Here is a 23,536-nt window from a genome sequence, read left to right on the forward strand (position 1 = left end):
ACAGTTTGGCAGTTTCTTACAAAGCTAAACACAGGTTTCCCACATGACACAGCCATCATGTTTCCAGATATTTACCCAAGTCAACTGTATATGTACATCCACACACAAACCAGCATGGATGTTTACAGCAGTTTTACTCACAACTACCAAAAACTGAAGCAATTGAGATTTCCTTTAGTAGGTGAACTGAATAAATAAACTGTGATAAATCCACACTAAAATGAAACATTTTTAATCATGAAAAAGTAACAAGCTATTGAGTCATAAAAAGGCATGGAGGAATCTTAAATGCTAAATGAAAGAAACCAGTCTGTAAATACTACCTATTGCATGGTTCCAATTACATGACATTGTGGAAAAGGCAAAACTACAAAGTAAAAAAAAAAAAAAAAAAAAAAAAATTAATGAATCTTAAGAGTTTCAAAAGGAGGGATACACAGTGGAGCTCTTGGTATTTTGGGGGCATACCACTCTGTGTGGTATCACAATGGTGGGGATATGACAAGCATTTGTGAAAACCAAAATCTATAGATCTGTACAGATTTAAATATCCTTGAACTACAAACATGAACTAATAATAATGCATCAATACTGGCTCATCAGTTTTAACAAATGTATCATACTAATGCAAGCCATTCATTACAGGATAAAGTGAGGTGGGGAAAGGAAGACAGGGTACATGTAAATCCTTCAGACTTTCCAAACAATTTTTCTGTAAATCTAAAACTGCTGGAAAAAAATAAAGTCTATTAATTAAAAAAAAAAAAGAAGCTAATTATCTATTAGAAAGCGGTCTTTCAAACATAATTTGGACCACTACCAAGAATAATCATAGTTGAGGAAACAGGAACAAAGAGAGGAACTGCATGAATATTAATTGAAAATTTTTTTCAATGATAAGAATAAAAAAATTAGTATCTTCAGATATAATTAATTAGTCATTATTACAAAAGGGGGTATGTTCTTAAAATGTAGCAACTAACAGTTCAGTTCAGTTCAGTCACTCAGTCGTGACTCTTTGCGACCCCATGAATCGCAGCACGCCAGGCCTCCCTGTCCATCACCATCTCCCGGAGTTCACTCAGACTCACGTCCATCAAGTCCGTGATGCCATCCAGCAATCTCATCCTCGGTCGTCCCCTTCTCCTCCTGCCCCCAATCCCTCCCAGCATCAGAGTCTTTTCCAATGAGTCAACTCTTCGCATGAGGTGGCCAAAGTACAGGAGCTTCAGCTTTAGCATCATTCCTTCCAAAGAAATCCCAGGGTTGATCTCCTTCAGAATGGACTGGTTGGATCTCCTTACAGTCCAAGGCACTCTCAAGAGTCTTCTCCAACACCACAGGTCAAAAGCATCAATTCTTCGGCACTCAGCCTTCTTCACAGTCCAACTCTCACATCCATACATGACCACTGGAAAAACCATAGCCTTGACTAGACAGACCTTAGTCGGCAAAGTAATGTCTCTGCTTTTGAATATACTATCTACGTTGGTCATAACTTTTCTTCCAAGGAGTAAGCGTCTTTTAATTTCATGGCTGCAATCACCATCTGCAGTGATTTGGGAGCCCCCCAAAATAAAGTCTGACACTGTTTCCACTGTTTCCCCATCTATTTCCCATGAAGTGATGGGACCGGATGCCATGATCTTCATTTTCTGAATGTTGAGCTTGAAGCCAACTTTTTCGCTCTCCTCTTTCACTTTCATCAAGAGGCTTTTTAGTTCCTCTTCACTTTCTGCCATAAGGGTGGTGTCATCTGCATATCTGAGGTTATTGATATTTCTCCCTGCAATCTTGATTCCAGCTTGTGTTTCTTCCAGGCCAGCGTTTCTCATGATGTACTCTGCATAGAAGTTAAATAAGCAGGGTGACACTATACAGCCTTGACATACTCCTTTTCCTATTTGGAACCAGTCTGTTGTTCCATGTCCACTTCTAACTGTTGCTTCCTGACCTGCATACAGATTTCACAAGAGGCAGGTTAGGCGGTCTGGTATTCCCATCTCTTTCAGAATTTTCCAGTTTATTGTGATCCACACAGGCAAAGGCTTTGGCATAGTCAATAAAGCAGAAATAGATGTTTTCCTGGAACTCTCTTGCTTTTTCCATGATCCAGTGGATGTTGGCAATTTGATCTCTGGTTCCTCTGCCTTAGACACAGGAGGGCCTAGAGGAGCTATCCCATGTTGAAGGTCAGGAACGGTGGCTGTAAGGAGATACCCCTCATCCAAGGTAAGGAGCAGCAGCTGTGCTTTGCTGGAGCAGCCGTGAAGAGATACCCTACGCCCAAGGTAAGAGAAACCCACGTAAGATGGTAGGTGTTGCAAGAGGGCATCAGAGGGCAGACACACTGAAACCATACTCACAGAAAACTAGTCAATCTAATCACACTAGGACCACAGCCTTGTCTAATTCAATGAAACCAAGCCATGCCTGTGGGGCAACCCAAGATGGGTGGGTCATGGTGGAGAGGTCTGACAGAATGTGGTCCACTGGAGAAGGGAATGGCAAACCACTTCAGTATTCTTGCCTTGAGAACGCCATGAACAGTATGAAAAGGCAAAATGATAGGATACCAAGAGAGGAACTCTTCAGGTCATTAGGTGCCCAATATGCTACTGGAAGTCAGTGGAGAAATAACTCCAGAAAGAATGAAGGGATGGAGCCAAAGCAAAAACAATACCCAGCTGTGGATGTGACTGGTGACAGAAGCAAGACCCGATGCTGTAAAGAGCAATATTGCATAGGAACCTGGAGTGTAAGGTCCATGAATCAAGGCAAATTGGAAGTGGTCAAACAAGAGATGGCAAGGGTGAACGTCAACATTCTAGGAATCAGTGAACTAAAATGGACTGGAGTGGGTGAATTTAACTCAGATGACCATTATATCTACTACTGCGGGCAGAAATCCCTTAGAAGAAATGCAGTAGCCATCATGGTCAACAAAAGAGTCTGAAATGCAGTACTTGGATGCAATCTCAAAAATTGACAGAATGATCTCTGTTTGTCTCCAAGGCAAACCATTCAATATCACAGTTATCCAAGTCTATGCCCCAACCAGTAACGTGGAAGAAGCTGAAGTTGAACGGTTTTATGAAGACCTATGAGACCTTTTAGAACTAACACCCGAAAAAGATGTCCTTTTCATTATAGGGGACTGGAATGCAAACGTAGGAGGTCAAGAAACACCTGGAGTAACAGGCAAATTTGGCCTTGGAATGAGGAATGAAGCAGGGCAAAGACTAATAGAGTTCTGCCAAGAAAATGCACTGGTCATAGCAAACACCCTCTTCCAACAACACAAGAGAAGACTCTACACATGGACATCACCAGATGGTCAACACTGAAATCAGATTGCTTATAATCTTTGCAGCCAAAGATGGAGAAGCTCTATACAGTCAACAAAAACAAGACCAGGAGCTGACTCTGGCTCAGATCATGAACTCCTTATTACCAAATTCAGACTCAAATTGAAGAAAATAGGGAAAACTGCTAGACCATTCAGGTATGACCTAAATCAAATCCCTTATGATTATACAGTGGAAGTGAGAGATAGATTTAAGGGCCTAGATCTGATAGATGGAGTGCCTGATGAACTATGGACGGAGGTTTGTGACATTGTACAGGAGATAGGGATCAAGAGCATCCCCATGGAAAAGAAATGCAAAAAAGCAAAATGGCTGTCTGGGGAGGCCTTACAAATAGCTATGAAAAGAAGAGAGGCAAAAAGCAAAGGAGAAAAGCAAAGATATAAGCATCTGAATGCAGAGTTCCAAAGAATAGCAAGAAGAGATAAGAAAGTCTTCTTCAGCGATCAATGCAAAGAAATAGAGGAAAGCAACAGAATGGGAAAGACTAGAGATCTCTTCAAGAAAAATTAGAGATACCAAGGGAACATTTCATGCCAAGATGGGCTCGATAAAGGACAGAAATGGTCTGGACCTAACAGAAGCAGAAGATATTAAGAAGAGGGGACAAGAATACACAGAAGAACTGGACAAAAAAGATCTTCACGACCCAGATAATAATGATGATGTGATTACTAATCTAGAGCCAGACATCTTGGAATGTGAAGTCAAGTGGGCCTTAGAAAGCATCACCACGAACAAAGCTAGTGGAGGTGATGGAATTCCAGTTGAGCTATTTCAAATCCTGAAAGATGACGCTGTGAAAGTGCTGCACTCAATATGCCAGCAAATTTGGAAAACTCAGCAGTGGCCACAGGACTGGAAAAGGTCAGTTTTCATTCCAATTCCAAAGAAAGGCAATGCCAAAGAACGCTCAAACTACCGCACAATTGCACTCATCTCACATGCTAGTAAAGTAATGCTCAAAATTCTCCAAGCCAGGCTTCAGCAATACGTGAACCATGAACTACCTGATGTTCAAGCTGGTTTTAGAAAAGGCAGAGGAACCAGCAACTAACACATACAGAGCATATTGATGGAAAATTAATAAATAACACCTTACGATTAAAATTCAAAGACAAATGTCACAGTATCTGGTATACAAAAAAAAACAAACAAAAAAACCAAAATACCAAAACTACCAAGCATGTGAAAAAGCAGAAAAATGTGATTCACAGTGAAGATAAGGATAAATCATGAAAAACTGATACAGATGTTAGAAATTATAGACAAGGACATTAAAACAGTTATCATAACTGTATTCTGTACATTAGCTAGAGCAAAGACAGAACATGTTAAGTACTTAGAAACATAGAATATACTTTTAAAAATCCAAATTAAAACTCTGGAAATGAAAACCACAATATCTGAGAAGAAAAAGCCAACATTAAATGGTTATTAATGGCAGATTAGACACTGTAGACAAGAGACCACTGACTTCACATAGCACTGGCTACTAACTCAAAGGAACAGTGAGAATGCGACGGAAAGAAAGAAAAATGAGCTCTACAATACTGAGGTCTACAGCAACTTCAAGCAGTTTACACGTGTCTAGTTTTTTTGAAGTTTAGCTTTTCTTTGGTGGGGGGAGTGGATATTGGGAGGAAAAAAGCCTGAAAAATTTCTAAACTTGATGTCAATTTATTATAAATTCACATATCCAAGAAGTTTAAGAAATCCCAACATTATACGAAAACTATAGTAAAAGCACATTATAATCAGAGTCCTTAAAACCAGTAATAAAGAGAAAAATCTTAAAAGTAATCAGAAAAAAAAAAGACATACTGTGTACAGAAGATTAAAGAAAATGACAACAGTAGAATTCCTGTCAGCAATAACTGCAAATCAGAAGACACTGGAGCAACATTTTATAGAAATTTAAAAAACCTACCAATGTAGAATTATGTATCCAGCGAAAACATCTTTCAAGATTCAGGGCAAAATATAGACTAGATGTTTTTCACTTCCCTGGTGGTATGAAGGATAGGAACCCAGTTGCCAATGCAAGCGTTTGATCCCTGGTCTAGGAAGATTCCACACACCTGGAGCAGCTAAACCCACGCACCGCAACTACTGAAGCCCGCACACCCTAGAGGCAGTGAGCTGCAGCTATGGAAGCCAGTTAACCTAGAGCCTGTACTCTGCAACAAGAGAAGCCACTGCAATGAGAATCCCGACCACAACTAGAGAGCGGCCCCCACTCTCTGCAACCACAGAAAGCCTGGGCACAGAAACAAACAGCACAACCGGAAGTTAAAGAAAGAAAGAAAGAAAATACTAAATAAAATTAAATTTAAAAATATAGATTTTTTTCAGAGGCACAAAGCTGTAAGAATTTATTAGCATCAGACCTGTACAATAAGAGATGTTTGGGGCGGGCGGTGGGGGGAAAGTAGGGGAGACAGGGAGGGAGGGAAGGAGAGCGAGAGGGAAAAAATATTTGGACTTAAGAAAACTGACAGCAGAAAGAAATCTGAATCTATACAAAGCAATTAAAGATTACAGAAATGATAACAAGTGGATAAATACAAGACTTTTCCCCCCTTACTTTCAAATCACCTTTAAAAATATTTAAATCATTAGAGCAAAATAACAATGTATCATGGAATTGAAAGGTAAAATGTATGGCAACAATATAGCACAATGTCCTGAAAGGAAGAAATGGAACTGTGCAATTATATAAAGTTCTTTCAAAAGTGATAAAATATCCTTTGAACACAGACCACAGTAAGTTAAAGACATACACTGTAAGCCCTAAAGCAACTACAAAAACAAAAGTTACAATAAACCAAAAAACGAGATTAAAAGAAAACTTAAAAACTAATAACTCAATCTAAAAAAAGGCAGAAAAAAGAGAAAATGAACAAAGATGATGTGAGACAAACAGAAAGCAAGCAGTAGGATGGTAGATTTTAAATCCAATCATATCAATAATGATTTAAATGTAAATGGTCTAAACATCCAAAGTAAGTATTACCAGACTGGTCTTCAAAAGAAAAACCTAACTATGTGCCACATATATGAAGCCTATTTTAAGTACATAGACATGAGAATATTAAAAATAATGCCAAAAAAGATTATAACACCAACTAAAAGAAAGCTTCAATAACAGTTGATTTCAGAAGAAAATATGTCAGAAACAATGGAGGTCATTTCATGATGATGGTCAGTTCTTCAATAGGACATACCTGTTGTAATGCTTACCCTCATGATAAACAGGCTCAAAACAAATGAAGAGAAACTGATATAACTGCAAGGAGAAATTCATAACAATAATGGAAGAATTTAACAGCTTTCTCTCAAAACTGATAGAGCAAGTAGACAGAAAATCAGTGAGGATAAAGAAGACAAACTATGCTACTGATCAACTTGATATAATTAACATTTGCTGAACACTCCACCATGGTGCTAGTGGTAAAGAACCCACCTGCCAATGCTGGAGAAGCTAAGACACACAGGTTCAATCCCTGGGCAGGGAAGATTCCCTGGGGAAGGGCACGGCAACCCACTCCAGTATTCTTGCTTAGAGAATTCCATGGAGAGAGGAAGAGAAGCCTTGTGGGCTACAGTCCATAGGGTTGCAGAGTCAGAGACAACTAAAGCAACTTAGCATGCACTCAGCACAGCACCTAACAACAGTGAAATACATGTTATTTTCAAGTGCATGTGGAACATCAATTTAAACCATATTCTTATACATAAAAAGGATCCATAATATTTTCTAACATAATGGAATTAAGTTAGAAAAGAGCAGCAGAAGGATCGGAGAAAGCAATGGCACCCCACTCCAGTACTCTTGCCTGGAAAATCCCATGGATGGAGGAGCCTGGTGGGCTGCAGTCCATGGGGTCGCTAAGAGTTGGACACGACTGGGCGACTTCATTTTCACTTTTCACTTTCATGCATTGGAAAAGGAAATGGCAACCCACTCCAGTGTTCTTGCCTGGAGAATCCCAGGGACAGGGGAGCCTGGTGGGCTGCCGTCTATGGGGTCACACAGACACAACTGAAGCGACTTAGCAACAGCAAAAGGATATCTGGAAAATCCCTAAAACTTGAACACTAAATTGCATGCTTCTAGAAAACAGCAAGAGAAAATGTGTGGATCAAAGAAATGAAAAAGAAAATTAGAAAGTAATTTAAATTAAATGAAAATACAACATATCCAATACATGAGATGCCAGTAAAGCAGTATTTACAAGAAAATGTACAGTACTAAATATCCAAGTTAGAAAAAGGTCTCAAATCAATAACCTGAGTAGTTATCACCTTACAAAAGAAAGGCAATTTAAATTCAATGAAAACCAAAAAAAAAATCAGAACAGAAATCAATAAAAAAACAAAAAAACCAGCAGAAATCAGTTAAACTAAAACCTGTTTTGTTAAGAAAATCAATAAAATTAACATACCTCTAGCCAGGCTAATTAAGAAAAAGAAAATTATATAATGTCTATTTATTTCCAAATAACACAGGAAAGAGAAAAGTGACTGGAGATATAAAGCAAACAAGACTAGCATGAGTTGATACCCATTATCCTATTTGATAAATTTGCATATGTCTAAAAGTTTCTATAATAAAGATGGTTTAAAAAAGAGACAAGAGGTAAATTTATATGTATCTCATATAATAACAGACTCTTTACAGGTAAAGTGCAAACACGCATTCATACACATACCTACAAATAAAAGGGAAAGGAAAGAGACATGTCAAATCCTTGAGAGCTTTCGATGGAGACTAATTATATTAGGAGATGAGAAGTATACAAAGGCTATTTTACCTTTTAATTCCATACAGTCATTGTGTGCGTGTGTATTTTTTAACAATGAGTATAACTGGGATCATTTTTGTACCTAAAATTGAAAAAAAAATTTGATGGCTAGTACACTTGATGTGGGGGCTTTCCAGGTGGCTCAGTGGTAAAGGATCTGCCTACCAACTTAGGGGCCGCAGGGAACACAGGTTTGACCTGGGTCAGGCAGATCCCCTGGAGGAAGAAATGGTGACCCACTCCAGTATTTTTGCCTGGAAAATCCCCATGGGCAGAGAAGCCTCGTGGGCTTACAGTTCATGGAGTCAAAAAAAGTCAGACGCACCTGAGCGTGCACATACACACAATATGAAAATTATATAACTATGGAAGGAAATAAGGAAATTTTTTAAAAAAAGACTTGATTTCCAATGGAAATCCTCACTAAGCTGATTTTTTCTAAATTAACTGACGAATCCAAAGCTACTTTAAAGCAAATTTTTTTGATGGGAGATGGGGTGGGAGGTAAAGTCGTGTACCAAGTACACGCACATAATCACTTTGAATGCTAGTAAGGGTATGCAAAAAACCTTCAAGCTAGGCTTCAGGAGTACATGAACCAAGAACTTCCAGATGGACAAGCTGGGTTTAGAAAACGCAGAGGAACCAGAGATCAAGTTGCCAACATTCACTGCATCACAGAAAAGTCAAGGGAATTCCAGAAAAAACATCTACTTCTGCTTCATTGACTACGCTAAAGTCTTTGACTGTGTGGATCACAACAAACTGAAAAATTCTTAAACAGATGGGAATACCAGACCGCCTACCTCCTGAGAAACCTGTATGCAGGTCAAGAAGCAATAGTTAGAACCAGATATGGAACAACTGACTGGTTCAAAATTAGGAAAGGCTGTATATATCAAAAGAAATGCAAAAAAGCAAAATGGCTGTCTGGGGAGGACTAACAAATAACTGTGAAAAGAAGAGAAGCAAAAAGCAAAGGAGAAAAGGAAAGATATACTCATTTGAATGCAGAGTTCCAAAGAATACCAAGGAGAGATAAGAAAGCCTTCCTCAGCAAGCAATGCAAAGAAATAGAGGAAAACAATAGAACAGGGAAGACTAGAGCTCTCTTCAAGAAAATTAGATACTAAGGGAACATTTCATGCAAACATGGGCTCAATAAAGGATAGAAATGGTATGGACCTAACAGAAGCAGAAGATATTAAGAAGAGGGAGCAAGAATACACAGAAGAACTGTACAAAAAAGATCTTCATGACTCTGATAATCACGATGGTGTGATCACTCACCCAGAGCCAGACATCCTGGAATGTGAAGTCAAGTGAGCCTTAGGAAGTATCACTATGAACAAAGCTAGTGAAGGTGATGGAATTCCAGTGGAGCTACTTCAAATCGTAAAGGATGACGCTGTGAAAGTGCTGCACTCAATATGCCAGAAAATCTGGAAAACTCACCAATGGCCACAGGATTGGAAAAGGTCAGTTTTCATTCCAATTCCAAAGAAAAGCGATGCCAAAGAATGTTCAAACTATCGCACAATTGCACTCATCTCACACACTAGTAAAGTCATGCTCAAAATTCTCCAAGCCAGGCTTCAGCAATACGTGAACCATGAACTCCCTAATGTTCAAGCTGGTTTTAGAAAAGGCAGAGGAACCAGAGATCAAATTGCCAACATTTGCTGGATCATCAAAAAAGCAAAAGAGTTCCAGAAAAACATTTATTTCTCCTTTACTGACTATGCCAAAGCCTTTGACTGTGTGGATCACAATAAACTGTGGAAAATTCTTCAAGAGATGGGAATACCAGACCACCTGACCTGCCTCTTGAAAAACCTGTATGCAGGTCAGGAAGCAGCAGTTAGAACTGGACATGGAACAACAGACTGGTTCCAAACAGGAAAAGGAGTATGTCAAGGCTGTATACTGACACCCTGCTTATTTAATTTATATGCAGAGTACATCATGAGAAACACTGGGCTGGAAGAAGCACAAGCTGGAATCAAGATTGCTGGGAGAAATATCAATAACCTCAGATATGCAGATGACACCACCCTTATGGCAGAAAGTGAAGAACTAAAGAGCCTCTTGATGAAAGTGAAAGAGGGGAGTGAAAAAGTTGGCTTAAAGCTCAACATTCAGAAAACAAAGATCATGGCATCTGGCCCCATCACTTCATGGGAAATAGATGGGGAAACAGTGGCTTTATTTTTGGGGCTCCAAAATCACTGCAGATGGTGACTGCAGCCATGAAATTAAAAGACGCTTACTCCTTGGAAGAAAGTTATGACCAACCTAGTTCAGTTCAGTTGCTCAGTCATGTCTGACTCTTTGCAACCCCATGAACCACAGCACGCCAGGCCTCCCTGTCCATCACCAACTCCCAGAGTTCACTCGAACCCATGTCCATTGAGTCAGTGATGCCATCCAATCATCTCATCCTCTGTAGTCCCCTTTTCCTCCTGCCCTCAATCTTTCCCAGCATCAGGGTCTTTTCAAATGACCAACCTATACAGCATGTGAAAAAACAGACATTACTTAGTCAACAAAGGTCATCTGGTCAAGGCTATGGTTTTTCCAATAGTCATGTATGGATGTGACAGTTGGGACTATAAAGAAAGCTGAGTGCCGAAGAATTGATGCTTTTGAACTGTGGTGTTGGAGAAGACTCTTGAGAGTCCCCTGGACTGCAAGGAGATCCAACGACTCCATTCTAAAGGAGATCAGTCCTGGGTGTTCATTGGCAGGACTGATGTTGAAGCTGAAACTCCAATACTTTGGCCACCTGAGGCAAAGAGCTGACTCATCTGAAAAGACCTTGATGCTGGGAAAGATTAGGGCAGGAGGAGAAGGGGACGACAGAGTATGAGATGGTGAGATGGCATCACTGATTCAATAGACATGAGTCTGGGTAAATTTCAGGGGTTGGTGATGGACAGGGAGGTCTGGCACGCTGTGGTTCATGGGGTCGCAAAGAGTCGGACACAACTGAGCGACTGAACTGTATATGTGAAGGCTGTATATGTCACCCTGCTTATTTAACGTCTATGCAGAGTACATCATAGGAAATTCTGGATGAATAACAAGCTGGAATCCAGATTGCCAGGAGAAACATCAACAACCTCATACAGCAGATAATTCTACTCTAACGGCAGAAAGTAAAGAGGAACTAAAGAGCTTCTTGATGAAGGTGAAAGAAAGTGAAAAAGCTGGCCTGAAACTCAACATTCATGAATCTAAGATCATGGCAGCTGGTCACATCACTTCATAGCAAGTAGAAAAGTGGAAGCAGTGACAGATTTTATTTTCTTGGGCTCCAAAATCACTGCAGACGATAACTGTAACCATGAAATTAAGACGCTTGCTTCTCGGAAGAAAAGCTATGACAAATCTAAACACCATATTAAAAAGCAGAGACATTACTTTACCAACAAAGGTCCATCCAGTCAAAGCTATGATTTTTCCAGTGGTCACATACAGATGTGAGAGTTGGACAATACAGAAGGCTGAAAACCAAAGCACAGATGCTTTCAAACTGTAGTGCTGGAGAAGACTCTTGAGAGTTCTTTGGACTGAAAGGAGATCAAACCAGTCAATCCTAAAGGAAATCAGTCCTGAATATTCACTGGAAGGACTGATGATGAAACTGAAGCTCCAATACATTGGCCACCTGATGCGAAGACCTGACTCACTGGAAAAGACCCTAATGCTTGGGAAAGATTGAGTGCAGGAAGAGTAGAGGATGGCAGAGAATGAGACAGTTAAGATAGCATCACTGACTCGGGATATGAATCTGAGCAAACTCAGGGAGACAGTAAAGGACAGGGAAGCGTGTTGTGTTGCAGTTCATGGGGCTGCAAAGAATCAGAAATGACTTAGTGACTGAAGAACAACATAGGCACATAAAACAGCTAGAAAATATTGACAAGGAGAGTAACGAGGGACTTGTATGCTGTGCTTAGTCGCTTAGTTGTATCTAACTCTTTGAGTGACCCATGGACTGTAGCCCGCCAGGCTCCTCTGTCCATGGAGATTCTCCAGGCAAGAATACTGGAGTGGGTTGCCATGCCCTTCTCCAGGGGATCTTCCAATCCAGGGATCAAACCCAGGTCTCCCACAATACAGGCAGATTCTTTACCGTCTGTGTCACCAGTGAAGCCCAATGAGGGACTTAAAACTAATCAAACTGTATCATAGTTATAAAGCTATACTAACTAAAAATCCTATACACTGACAAGAAAATAAAAAAAAAAAAAGAATGCAGAAATGGAGCTAAATACATCTGATAATGTGGTAAATTACTGGGATAGCATTTCAAATAGGTATGGAAAAATGAACTGCTCAGTAAGTAGCATTGTGGCCATTTGTATCATAAAAATGTAATACTAGATTTCTACGACTCTTGTTTTCCAAAGTCACTTCCAGAAAGATCAAAGATAATAGGTATAAAATAAAACAATAGATGTACTAGGAAAATGTGAGTATATATTCTTGTAATTCTGAACTAAGCCAGTATTAAATAAAAACTTGATACACTTGAAAGACTACCACATTTAACTACAAAATATTAAAAACCTATGCGATGACCAAAAATATTTGTCAAAAAATAAAATGATGACTGCTGAAAATTATTGTACTATAAAATTACTATTCCTAAATAGTTCTCAGGTCACTAAAAAAAAGCAAATAATTCAATAGAAAAACGGTCTAAAGACAATAACAGCTAATTACAGAAGAAATATAAATGACCAACAGACTCAAAAAGACAACTTCTTCAGAAACTACGAATCAAACAATGCGGTTTTTTTTCCACCAGTGAAATGGTCAAATGCAAAAAATACTTTAAACTCTAATGTTGATGTGACTAGACAGTTTCACAGTAACTGTTTTGGAAGACAATTCAGCAGTATCCGTTACTATTTTTTAATGCTCATGCTCTCTGACTTCATTTCCTAGTTTACTCTATAGAAATACCTGGAAAGGATACACAGAAATAATATTTGAATCTTCATTACAACACTGTTTTCAAAGGCAGAAGCTTGGAAAGTAAAAATACCCATGGTTTTGAGATGAACTGTGTGTCTCCCTAAAAAAATACACTGATATACTAACCCTAACCCCTGTTTATCTATGAACATGACCATATATCAAAAGAGATTTTTCAGGGCTGACACTATTCCAATAACTGGTTTCCTTACACAAAAAGAAGACAGAGAAACAGACAAGTAGAGAACAAAAAGAGAATCCTCTGATGATTACACAGGTAGAGACTGGAGTGATCAAAGTATAAACCAAAGAATATAAAGAGAGGTCAGCAGATGCTGGAAGCTAGGAGATGCATGGGACAGATCCTCTCTCAGGGCTGCCAAAAGGAACCAATCCTGCCAACACCTTGACTTTGGACTTCTAGCCTCTAAAAGTGTGAGAGGTTAAATTTGTTTTTTAAGCCACACAGTTTGTGGTATCCTGTTACACAAGCCCTAGAAAACTGTCACAGAGGTCAGTAAGCTATAAGGAATACATGAAATATATGATGCAGTAATTAAAAGGGTGTAGCCAATATAAGTGAGCATGGCAATATCTGAAAAATACAAAATGTAAGTGAAAAAGTTAACCTGCAGAATACCATTTTCTGGTAATTTATAAAGAAAGCATCTTTCTTCCCTTTAAACTCCTTACTGAAATTCATCAAATGCTGGTCAAGTCAAATATGGGCTAGACCGCATACCTCTTTATCTTCACAGGCACTGACACCTTCACAGATCTACTTCCTCTCCTAAGGCCTCAATAATAAACATTACACAAAGGATTCCAACAGCTCTAATCCTACAATTTCTACTATCGAGCCATTTCCACAAGGAGGTTCCGTTGTCATCTTGAATTCACTTCCTGAGTCACTCAGTGTATTCCTACATGCAGCCACTATCAGTCAGTCCAGGATTACTGTCCATGAAATCTAGTTCCATTCTTTGGAATCAGAAACCCCATCGTGACAAAGTAGGAAAAATCACTGTGAGTGATAGGTGGTATCCGCCATGAGAACTAAGGCCAAGTATTCACTCATCCTTTTTCTGTTCTAGATGTCACTACAATTCAGGTTCCTTAGCCAGGCCAGGTCTGGTCTGCTGAGATAATGAATAAGAAAATATTTAGTAAACGTTAACACTCAGGAACTTCCCTGGTGGCTAAGCAGTAAAGAATACACCTGCAATGTAAGAGACACGGGTTTGATGCCTGGGTTGGGAAGATCCTGGAGAAGGAAACGGCAACTCACTCCACTATTCTTTCCTGTGAGATCCCAAGGATATAGGAGCCCGGCAGACTACAATCCATGGGATCGCAAGAGTCAGACAAGACTTAGCGACTAAATCACAACCAGAAAGTATTACTCAAGTATTCTTAGTATGAATAAGAATTTCCAGTTTTTCCCATTTCGAGATACTTCCTTTATTGACATTGAGTCAAAATCTTTATGACTTCTTCCTTTATATGTTATGTGTTCAGTCGCTCAGTCGTGTCCGACTCTTTGTGGCCCCATGGACTGTAGCCCTCCAGGCTCCTCTGTCCATGGAACATCCCAGGCAAGAATACTGGAGCAAGTTGCCATTTCCTCCTCCAGGGGACCTTCCCAACCCAAGGATCAATCCCACATCTCTTCTGTCTCCTGCACTGGCAGGCGGATTCACTGGGACTGTGCCACCTGGGGAACATGACTTCTCCCTACTTAGGGACTAAAACTCAATCCCTAGGTCTGACATTCAAGGTCGTCTCTAAAATCTGGCTGCAATCTATCCTTCAAACTTATCATTCAGTATCTCCTCAAGCAAATACCATTCTCAATTCTAGCCAAGCCAGTCTATTCAGTATTTTCAAATACTCCTTGCAACTTTTCTACTCCATAGTTGCTCACATTTCCCTACACTTGAACTGAGTGGCTTCCTGTACTGACATAAATTCTACAGGCCACTCAAGACATCATGCTCAAGCCCCATAATGATGTATTAAAACTCACAGTGATATACCTACTTCTTCTACTATTCAAAACTTTACACTGGCTTGCAAAACTATCTTTATGTGCATAATTTTTGTCTTCCCTGACTACTTAGTAAAGAACTAAGAGGTAAGAACTACATCTTCCTTACCCTTTTCATATATTCCAAGTACTGAGGCAAGTCCTTGATTCTTGATCATGATGATATTTTATTAATAAAAACAGAGGAAATCATTTGATTAGCTTCATGCACTGCATACAAATCAATCAGCTCCTTTACTACTATGAAATTTCTTAGGTATTTCAGTACAGAGAGAGAATTTCACTTAAATTTATTTTGGAACCAAACAAATGATAAACAACCTCACTTCTACTTTAACACTTAAAAATACTAGATACTTTTAGCTTCTCCAAGTTTAACATAAAGTTTTAACTTTAAAACACTTCATTGTCCTAAAGTTACTGTGTATCTGTTTGATGATAATTTTTTTAAGGCATTATATTTTCCCAGATGTCTTCTGTGTTTCTCTTTGTTTCAATTTACCTGGTCTTTAATGAGTACTTCTTTTACAGAGATAGATTTCTATAGCAATCTTCAGGTCAAGTAAAAAATAAGTTAAAAAGCAAAATCACCATGGCAGACAAACTGAGGAGACAAGGACACTGAAAACAATTAAACTATTATAACAGACAGTCATACCATACTGAAATATGAAGTTACTCCAAAACCTTCACTGGATTCTATTTTCTAAAGAGAACTTTTTTAGATCCACCTCCTCCACATTACACCAGTTATTTGGTCTCTTAAAAAAAGTCATAAATTCCTTTGTAACACATCATAAAGTGAAACTGGTGTTTTCTAATAATTTTACTCTCTTATATTAACACTATAATGATATAACCCTCTATTACTTCCAAGAAGACTGATGTAGACACAATAAATAAAAACAATACATTTTTGTTACACTAGATTTATGAATATAGTCAAATACTCCAAACATTTTCTAATTAGTAAACAACATTTAACACTTAAAAAATAGCAGATCATTCAGTCACATGGCAGTAAGAATTTTATTTATGTTAGCAATATATATTAGTCTGGACAAGACTGTATGAACTTTTTTGCTTCTAGAATCTTTACAGTGATATTAATAATGCTGAGTTCTAATCTGTTAGATCAAAGCTATGACTCTCAGAATATTTACAGTGAAACTGAACTCTTACCTGCTCTTATAAACCTCAACTTTTAGTCTCCCTAAAATAACCAAGTCAGTTCACTATAACTATTGCGTCTAACACTTAAAAACTAAAAACTGAAAGAAAAAAAAGCAAATTATTTTTAACCTTAGATAATAAGCAATAAAGGGTAATATCAAACTATCATATCACTAATACAGTGTCATGTAAGTAATAAGGTTCTAGATGGAACTGGTTGACAAAATATTGGAATTGGTAACTCCATCTTAATTAAAAGGCATACTTATACTAATATAAAAATACCTTGCACTTAAAATAAATAATAATAATTCAAAGTTAAGAGCTGATTATTCCATTACTAATGCTGATTAATTCTGTTAACCCTGGTCTTTCTGAGGTAAAATGCCTATTAAATTGTGATGCTAAAGAAAAAGTGAGTTAGAAATGGGAATCTGCAATGAAATGGATGATCTACCTTGCACTTAGATATATATTATCTTGTTTCCACTGTGCAAAACAGAAATATGCCAAGGTTAACAGAAGGGCTGATCTTTCTCTGCTAGAGTCCCTGGCAACTAGAATATTTAGAGTGGTAGAACATTAAAGGTGGAAAGACTGTAGTGTGTTCTGTCCAACCACTCAATTTCAGATCAGGAAAGTGGTCAGAAAAGTTAGGAAGATGGAGATTCTTGTTCACATTCATAATTAATCAGTGGCAGAGTGTGGACTAAAACCCAGGAACTCCTCTTATACAAGTATCCCCTCTTCCCTTTCCGGTCAGCAACCAGAAGGGCTAAGGTTACCCAGAAATTCGCCAAATAGATTTGTTCCAGCTGCTGCTTAACTCTTTTTTACATACTCTATAATGTACTGACTTTCAGCCAAAATGTTAGTATTAACTTACCTAAATCAAAACAAAAGAAATATACAGTTCAAGATTTTACTTTAAAACCACCCTGCCAGTAACAAGAAATCTAAACCAAGTAGTCAACAGTATTAATGACAACATTCTTTCACATGCTTCTCTAAACTCCCAAAACACTTTATAAGTGGCAGGCATTCTAACTGCTTTACACACATCATTGAAATCTCTGATAATCGTTGGCTAAGTTCATTTTACAAATATAGACAACAAGGCTTATACTTGCAAAGAAGTCTGCCTATACTACAGAGCTAAGATAAAGATCTGCTGGATTCTTCTAAATCTCCGGTGCTTACAGCCTATCCTGTATGAAATTCACTTTTGTATTCACCTTTTTTCCTCTTCATTAGCTTAGGTTTTCTTCCTGTCTTTGTCTCTTCCAAATCCAAATCCCATGAATTTTAACCTTTTCCCTCCTAACATAAAACTCAAGGTGAAATATAGTCCCAGAACTAACTTCCCTCCGGGACTGCCTCAATTTAGGCCTTTATCAAGACAAGATCTCTCTAGGCACCTCTCCCTCTAAACCTATTTACGAATTTAGAACAGAAACAAAGTTAACTGTTGGACAGCTACTGCTACCAACCATACTAGTTAAGCAGAAGAATTAAACCGCTTTATTCTCCTAATAAATGAAGACCAAAGTCCAGATACCATGCGCATTAGAAACTGAAGGTTTTAACAACCTGATCAAGCAATGAGAAATACTGAATGAACTAAGGAGTATACAAGCTAACTATTTTAATTTTGCAATCAAGAAGTATGCAGTGATCTATATGCTGGTTATTATCAAAATTATGTAAGACTGTAGATGTAAAGTCTAATCTCACAGAATTACATACAGGGTGAGAAAAAAAACACAAAAATTAAAAGACTATAATAAGCAAGTTAAAGCAAGTGCTAAGGAACTAAAAATAAATACATAAATAAACATTAAAATTAGTTAATTAAAATTTCTTAAATATCACTAAACCTTGAAAACAAACCAAGTGAATATGCAGGGAATGGGGGCAGTCAATAACATTTCTAACCCCAATCCAAATGGGAGATGGTTGCTGAGAGAGAGTATAGGTTTTGTTTTTTCCCCAATTCTTAATATCGTCCTTGAATAAGGAACATATATACATATTTACCTCTTCTTGGCAAGATGGCTATACTCTTTATAGAAAATAATGAATCACATGACATGAAAGACAAAAGAACTAACGAAACAAGACCTAATGATCTTGTGTTTAACCCTTCTTAATTGTTCTAAGAAAATACTAACAGCTATGAACTGCACCAGAACTATTAACTTTATGTAAAAGTATATTAACATATATTTATATATTTACATATGGCTTTAAATGAAACCTCAGCTTTCTCAAAATCTGTTTTCAAAAACTGTGGTAAAAACTACAGATTTACTGAAGAGTCACATCCTCCATGAAAACAATCACCAACTTAGAGTTTCACTAACATCTAGGCATATTTACACAGTGATATACGCATGTTTCTACATACTTTTTCTGCTGATTGTTTCATACGTGCCTCTTCCCCAGTTTCCTCCTCTCATGCCCTCTAAGGGGGATGAAATTCTATTGGGAGTCTTTTTGTCCTTGACCCCACCAGCACTGGTTTAATTCATACCCTCATCATATTTCATGGAGCTTACTGTAAACATGTATCTGACCTCCTTTGCCTCCAATCCTTCTATAGTGACTCCACCTTCCTCCTCGAACTTTAAAAGTCAAATCTGATCTTGCGGTATACCACTAATCAGTGCAATACTTCCTCAACTGCCATCTCTCTTACATCCACATCTATGAAATATGCATTTTTATTTTAAGGGGATAGAGAAATGGCATCCTGAAAGAGCTCAACTTAATTTAATCATAACTCAGAGAATATGGGCCAAAAATTGAGGGAAAACCTATTAACATTTCCAACGTGCTTCAGGATCACCCTATCAGAAAACTGTGAATTTCAGCAGTGATTCTCAAACTGTGATGTAACTTAGTCTCTATTAAGCTTGCTAAAAACAGAAATGCCCAAGTTCCACCTCAGACCAACGAATCTGAATATTATTTAGGAATCTGACCTAGCCATACACATTTGTAATAATCTCCCAATGATTCCAACACATATGTAAACCTGAGAACCCTTCTTGCTCCATAACATACTATCAGTAGGTCCCCTGACTTCCCAAGCTGTTTCATACTTCTCACAACCTGGGGGGAGCAGCTGACCCTCCGAATTTCTAGATATGAAGGACTGACTGACAGGGACTTGAGCATTCAATGAGGACTATACTTTCCAGTCTTAAATATTCAAGTACTGACCATTCTAAAATGGTTTTACTCATCCTCTCTTGTGATCTCCTAAACCTTTATAAAAATAACAACATCCACACATTTATGCACAGTCCTTCTGATACACACAACCGCCCAATGAGATGTACCCCCATTCTGGAAATGAGAAAACCAATTCTAGGACAGGGGGCTTAAGAAACTTATCCAAATTGACACTACGAATTTAAACCCCGGACTGCTGATCACAAACCCAGGATATTTTCCATTGTAACATGCAGTGTCTTACCAGTAACTGTGAAGTACTGATATACTTAGCAGTTTACACATTAGTTTCTTTCTCTAGATTCAGTAAGCTGAGGGAACACATCAACTCTGATTTTGACCTCGACAATTAGCTGTGTGTGTGTGTGATAGTTGCTTAGTCGTGTCTGACTCTTTGCAACCCCATAGATTGTAGCCACCAGGTCCCTCTGTCCATAGGGCTCTCTAGGCAAGAACACTGGAGTGGGTTGCCATTTCCTTCTCCAAAAGGAACTACAGAAAGGAAGTGAAGTTGCCCAGTTGTGTCCGACTCTTTGCTACTCAATACTACTTTGCTGAGTGAAAGAAGGAATGAAACTCCTTGAGAGCTACGACTGTAACTACTCCAGCTTCATTTTCTTGATAATTCTTAAAGCTCTGAATGCACTTCTTGCTTAACAAATTTGGTCTGACCTGTAAATCTCATTGCATGATTTTTTTTTTTAATGAGATAAAATATTTTAATAATGTACAAAATACTGCATGGTCAGCAAAGGGGGGGGGGGAGGGGAACTGTTCCAGAAATTAAGATCTCATTCTTTACTGTCTAATAATTGGAGACTTCAAATATTAATCTTTGCAACCATTTCATACAACAAGAGCAGGTAACTCCAACAGTGTGGTTCTAAATGACAGAAATCCATTCTTTATCTATCGCTGTATTCTTACATGTCTGTCATTTCTTTGACACCAGTAAACATTATAGGAAATGCAAAGCAATTAGTCAGTATGCTTGTGTATAAATGTAATGTCCCTCCCTGCCTAATGTGTCTGGTATGTAACACATAGTACAACTACTTCCTTTTCTGAGACAGATTCTATAACATAAGTAGTGTACCAGAAAATTTTTTTAAAAAACTTTTCATTTGCAGATAATGTCACATTCAAATGGCTGGAGATTTTCCTAAATTGAAAATATGCACAAATTAGGGCTGCTTTAAGAATCTTACACCTTAATTGTATCAGCTTCTGGTGAAAAAAAAAAAAAAGTGATTATTTCTTTAACACTACTTTTAAATAAATAACAAGTAAGAAAAAAACTTCTAAAACAACATGATGTAGTGGAAAGTACAACACAACAGGCATGAGGAGTCCTGCTTTTCTAGTTCCGGTTACATTACTAAATTGCTGTGAGACAGAGGGCTCACTGGCTCAGTTATCTTGTTTGTTTAAAAACTGTGTGGGGAGAGTGAAGAGGGGGCTTGACTGTCTTCAAAGCTGTTTTCCCAAATCCTGATTCTAAGGCACCTTTTTTATTCTGATCAGGTCTAACTTTTGGAAATATGAAACACATCTGCACGTAACGTAATGATTCAATCTCCTACCAGGTGGAACAGGATACAATGGGTAAACTCCTAGAAAGTTAACAATTAATCTAGTAACTTCCCAGAACTTGTCTAATCCTAACTTCTTAAACAAGCAGGTGCAGTCTGGGTGACACATTTAACATTAGAAGGAAAGCTGTAAAAGGTACAGCTCTGTTGACATTTCCCTCGGTGGTTCCGGGGTGCCAGTGGCACAGACTCTGCAGGTGTTAACCAGTAAAGAGGGGAGAAAGGGAACTGAACAGCGTTTCAACAACCTCAACCACAGCTCAACTAGGCCACCCCAGTAAGATGCAGGCTGACAAGGCCTACCCCACAGAGCACAACCTCCCCACCCCCAGAAGCGCCAGCAGCCAATGTAATGAATGCTTCCGTCAACAACACATTCCCCTTCCCACAGCAGAGCTGCTGGCTCCAACCAGCCATCTGGAGTTGGAACAGGCCGCACAGCACCGACCTAAGACCCATTCTCAGATCCCAAAAGGCAAGAACTGCTGGAGATCGCGGTTCCCCTGAGCTTGGTTCTGGGAGAGCAGCATCTCCGACCAATGCAAACAAACAACAACAAAAACAGTGGAGAGGAGAGAAACCAGGCCTGAGAGAGACTGCTGGAGAAATAAACCTCGTTTCTCTGCAGTGGGGAGCAACAGCATTACCTGCCCCCCGTTCTAAACCGATGGACTCGACTTCATTCCTTCCTGAGATCCTCAAGGGAGAATAAAAGACGACCTTACGGCCCGATTCATTCATATCTGAGTTTCGGTCCCCGACCCACACCCACTCCTGAAACCAATGGCATTGTGAAGGAAAGTACCCCCACATCGGGGTCGTAGGAGGAGAAGCGAGAGCCAGTCGAGGAGCCCAGTTACTACGATCAAGCAGCTCCTATAAAAAGATCCCCGCGAGGCCTGACAGTAAAGTCTGAACCAGCAGCAGAGGCACGGACCCGGGTCCGAGCGAGCAGGGCTCCAGAACAGGCCTGCGGACCTGACACTTCCCTGCTCCCTGGGCAGGTCCGAGAGGCGGCCTCCGGCCCGCACTGCCCGCACCCAGGGAGCCGGGTCAGAGAAAGGCCTGGCCAGCAGTCCGATTCTCCCCGCGCCGCTCCCGCCTCCTTCCCCACTCCCACCTCCCGGCGCTCCCTCCCGGGCCCGGGAGGCTAAGGTCGGGGGCGGCGATGCGGGTCTCAGCCACTGACCACACATTTCTTGCCGAGGAAGGTGAAGAGGGACTCGTTCTCCTGAGGGGTGAGCAGCAGGGACCCCACGTTGGTGACCCTCCGCGGCGGCGGCGGCTGCTGCTGGCCGGAGCTCATGGTTTCGCCGGCGGGGTAGGGAGGCCAGGGCCGTCTCCTCGGGCGAGTGGGCGAGCGCTCGTTCCCCTTCTGGGTGACAGGGGCGGGAGGAGGGGAATCAGAGGCGTAGCATCTCGCAGCTCCTCCGGCGCAGGGAGGAGGCCACGGAAGGAGGAGCCGACGGCGGGCCGCTGTGAGAAAGGGAAGCTCCCCGTTCCCGCCGGGGTAGGCTCTGGCCGGATGGTCGTTGTCCTCGCACTCCGGCGACTGCGCTAAACTCCCAACTCCTCCCCCAACCTTCCTTCGGCGGCAGTGGCAGTGGCGGCGGCGGCGGCGGCGGCAACGGCCTCACAATCCAACATGGCAGCGGGGTACGGGCGAGACCACAGGACGCGAGACGCGGGGGAGCGCGCCGGAAACGCGCGGCTGCGGGCCGGGCCCGGGAGGAACCCCACCTCCCCACGCCGCGCCTGGCTTCGCCTAGCCGGCCCGAGGCCACGCCCACTTCCGGCTGAGGCGCGGGCTACGGGCGCTCTGCGGTGTGACGCGGGGTTGTGGGTCCGTCGCAGCGTTTGGCGTCCGAACTGGTTCCTCGGATAGTCGTCCTCTACAGAGGCTTGAAGAGAGGAGGTGGCTCGTCTCCGCCAGCGAGCTGTCATCCCCTCTTCTGAGACGCACACCTTTGCGGAGCGTCATTGCAGACCCGTCCCCGAAATAGCTTTTTTCTGAGACACGAGAAAAAAGATTTTCGAGCTCCTGTCAGAAAATTCTGGAAGCTGGAGACGGAAAATGAGAGAAGGGACGCCCTTCCCTGTGTTCCTCGCCAGTTCGCTCAGAGCCGCAGGTGCCTGCGGTTTCTCAGACACTGTCCCAACTTCAACAGTGGAAATGGATGAACAGGCCTCTGCCAGGATTGTGGAAGAGACCTTGCTGATGGACGTTCCTAAAAAGCAAAGGCACTTAGAAAAGGTTTCTACTGCCCGGTGGTATTTCTCAAAAGGATACATGTATTTGTAATATTGCAGTTTGGGTTCGTTTCT

The 23,536-nt window shown here is 40.3% G+C and overlaps 1 protein-coding gene across 2 annotated transcripts in view; it reads right to left on the reverse strand.

Moving 5' to 3' along the window:
* The window catches only part of WASL (WASP like actin nucleation promoting factor), an 84,792-nt gene extending 61,462 nt beyond the window's left edge, over positions 1–23,330 (reverse strand). For both annotated transcript variants that reach the window (XM_069588295.1, XM_069588292.1), the window contains exon 1: positions 22,401–23,330. In XM_069588295.1, the coding sequence (XP_069444396.1) occupies positions 22,401–22,517 (117 nt within the window). In that variant the 5' untranslated portion in view covers positions 22,518–23,330. The remainder of the gene's footprint in view (positions 1–22,400) is intronic.
* Positions 23,331–23,536: the final 206 nt, after the last annotated feature.

Source organism: Ovis canadensis, chromosome 4 (genome assembly GCF_042477335.2).
Source record: "Ovis canadensis isolate MfBH-ARS-UI-01 breed Bighorn chromosome 4, ARS-UI_OviCan_v2, whole genome shotgun sequence".
In the NCBI taxonomy this organism is placed as follows: Eukaryota; Metazoa; Chordata; class Mammalia; order Artiodactyla; family Bovidae; genus Ovis; species Ovis canadensis.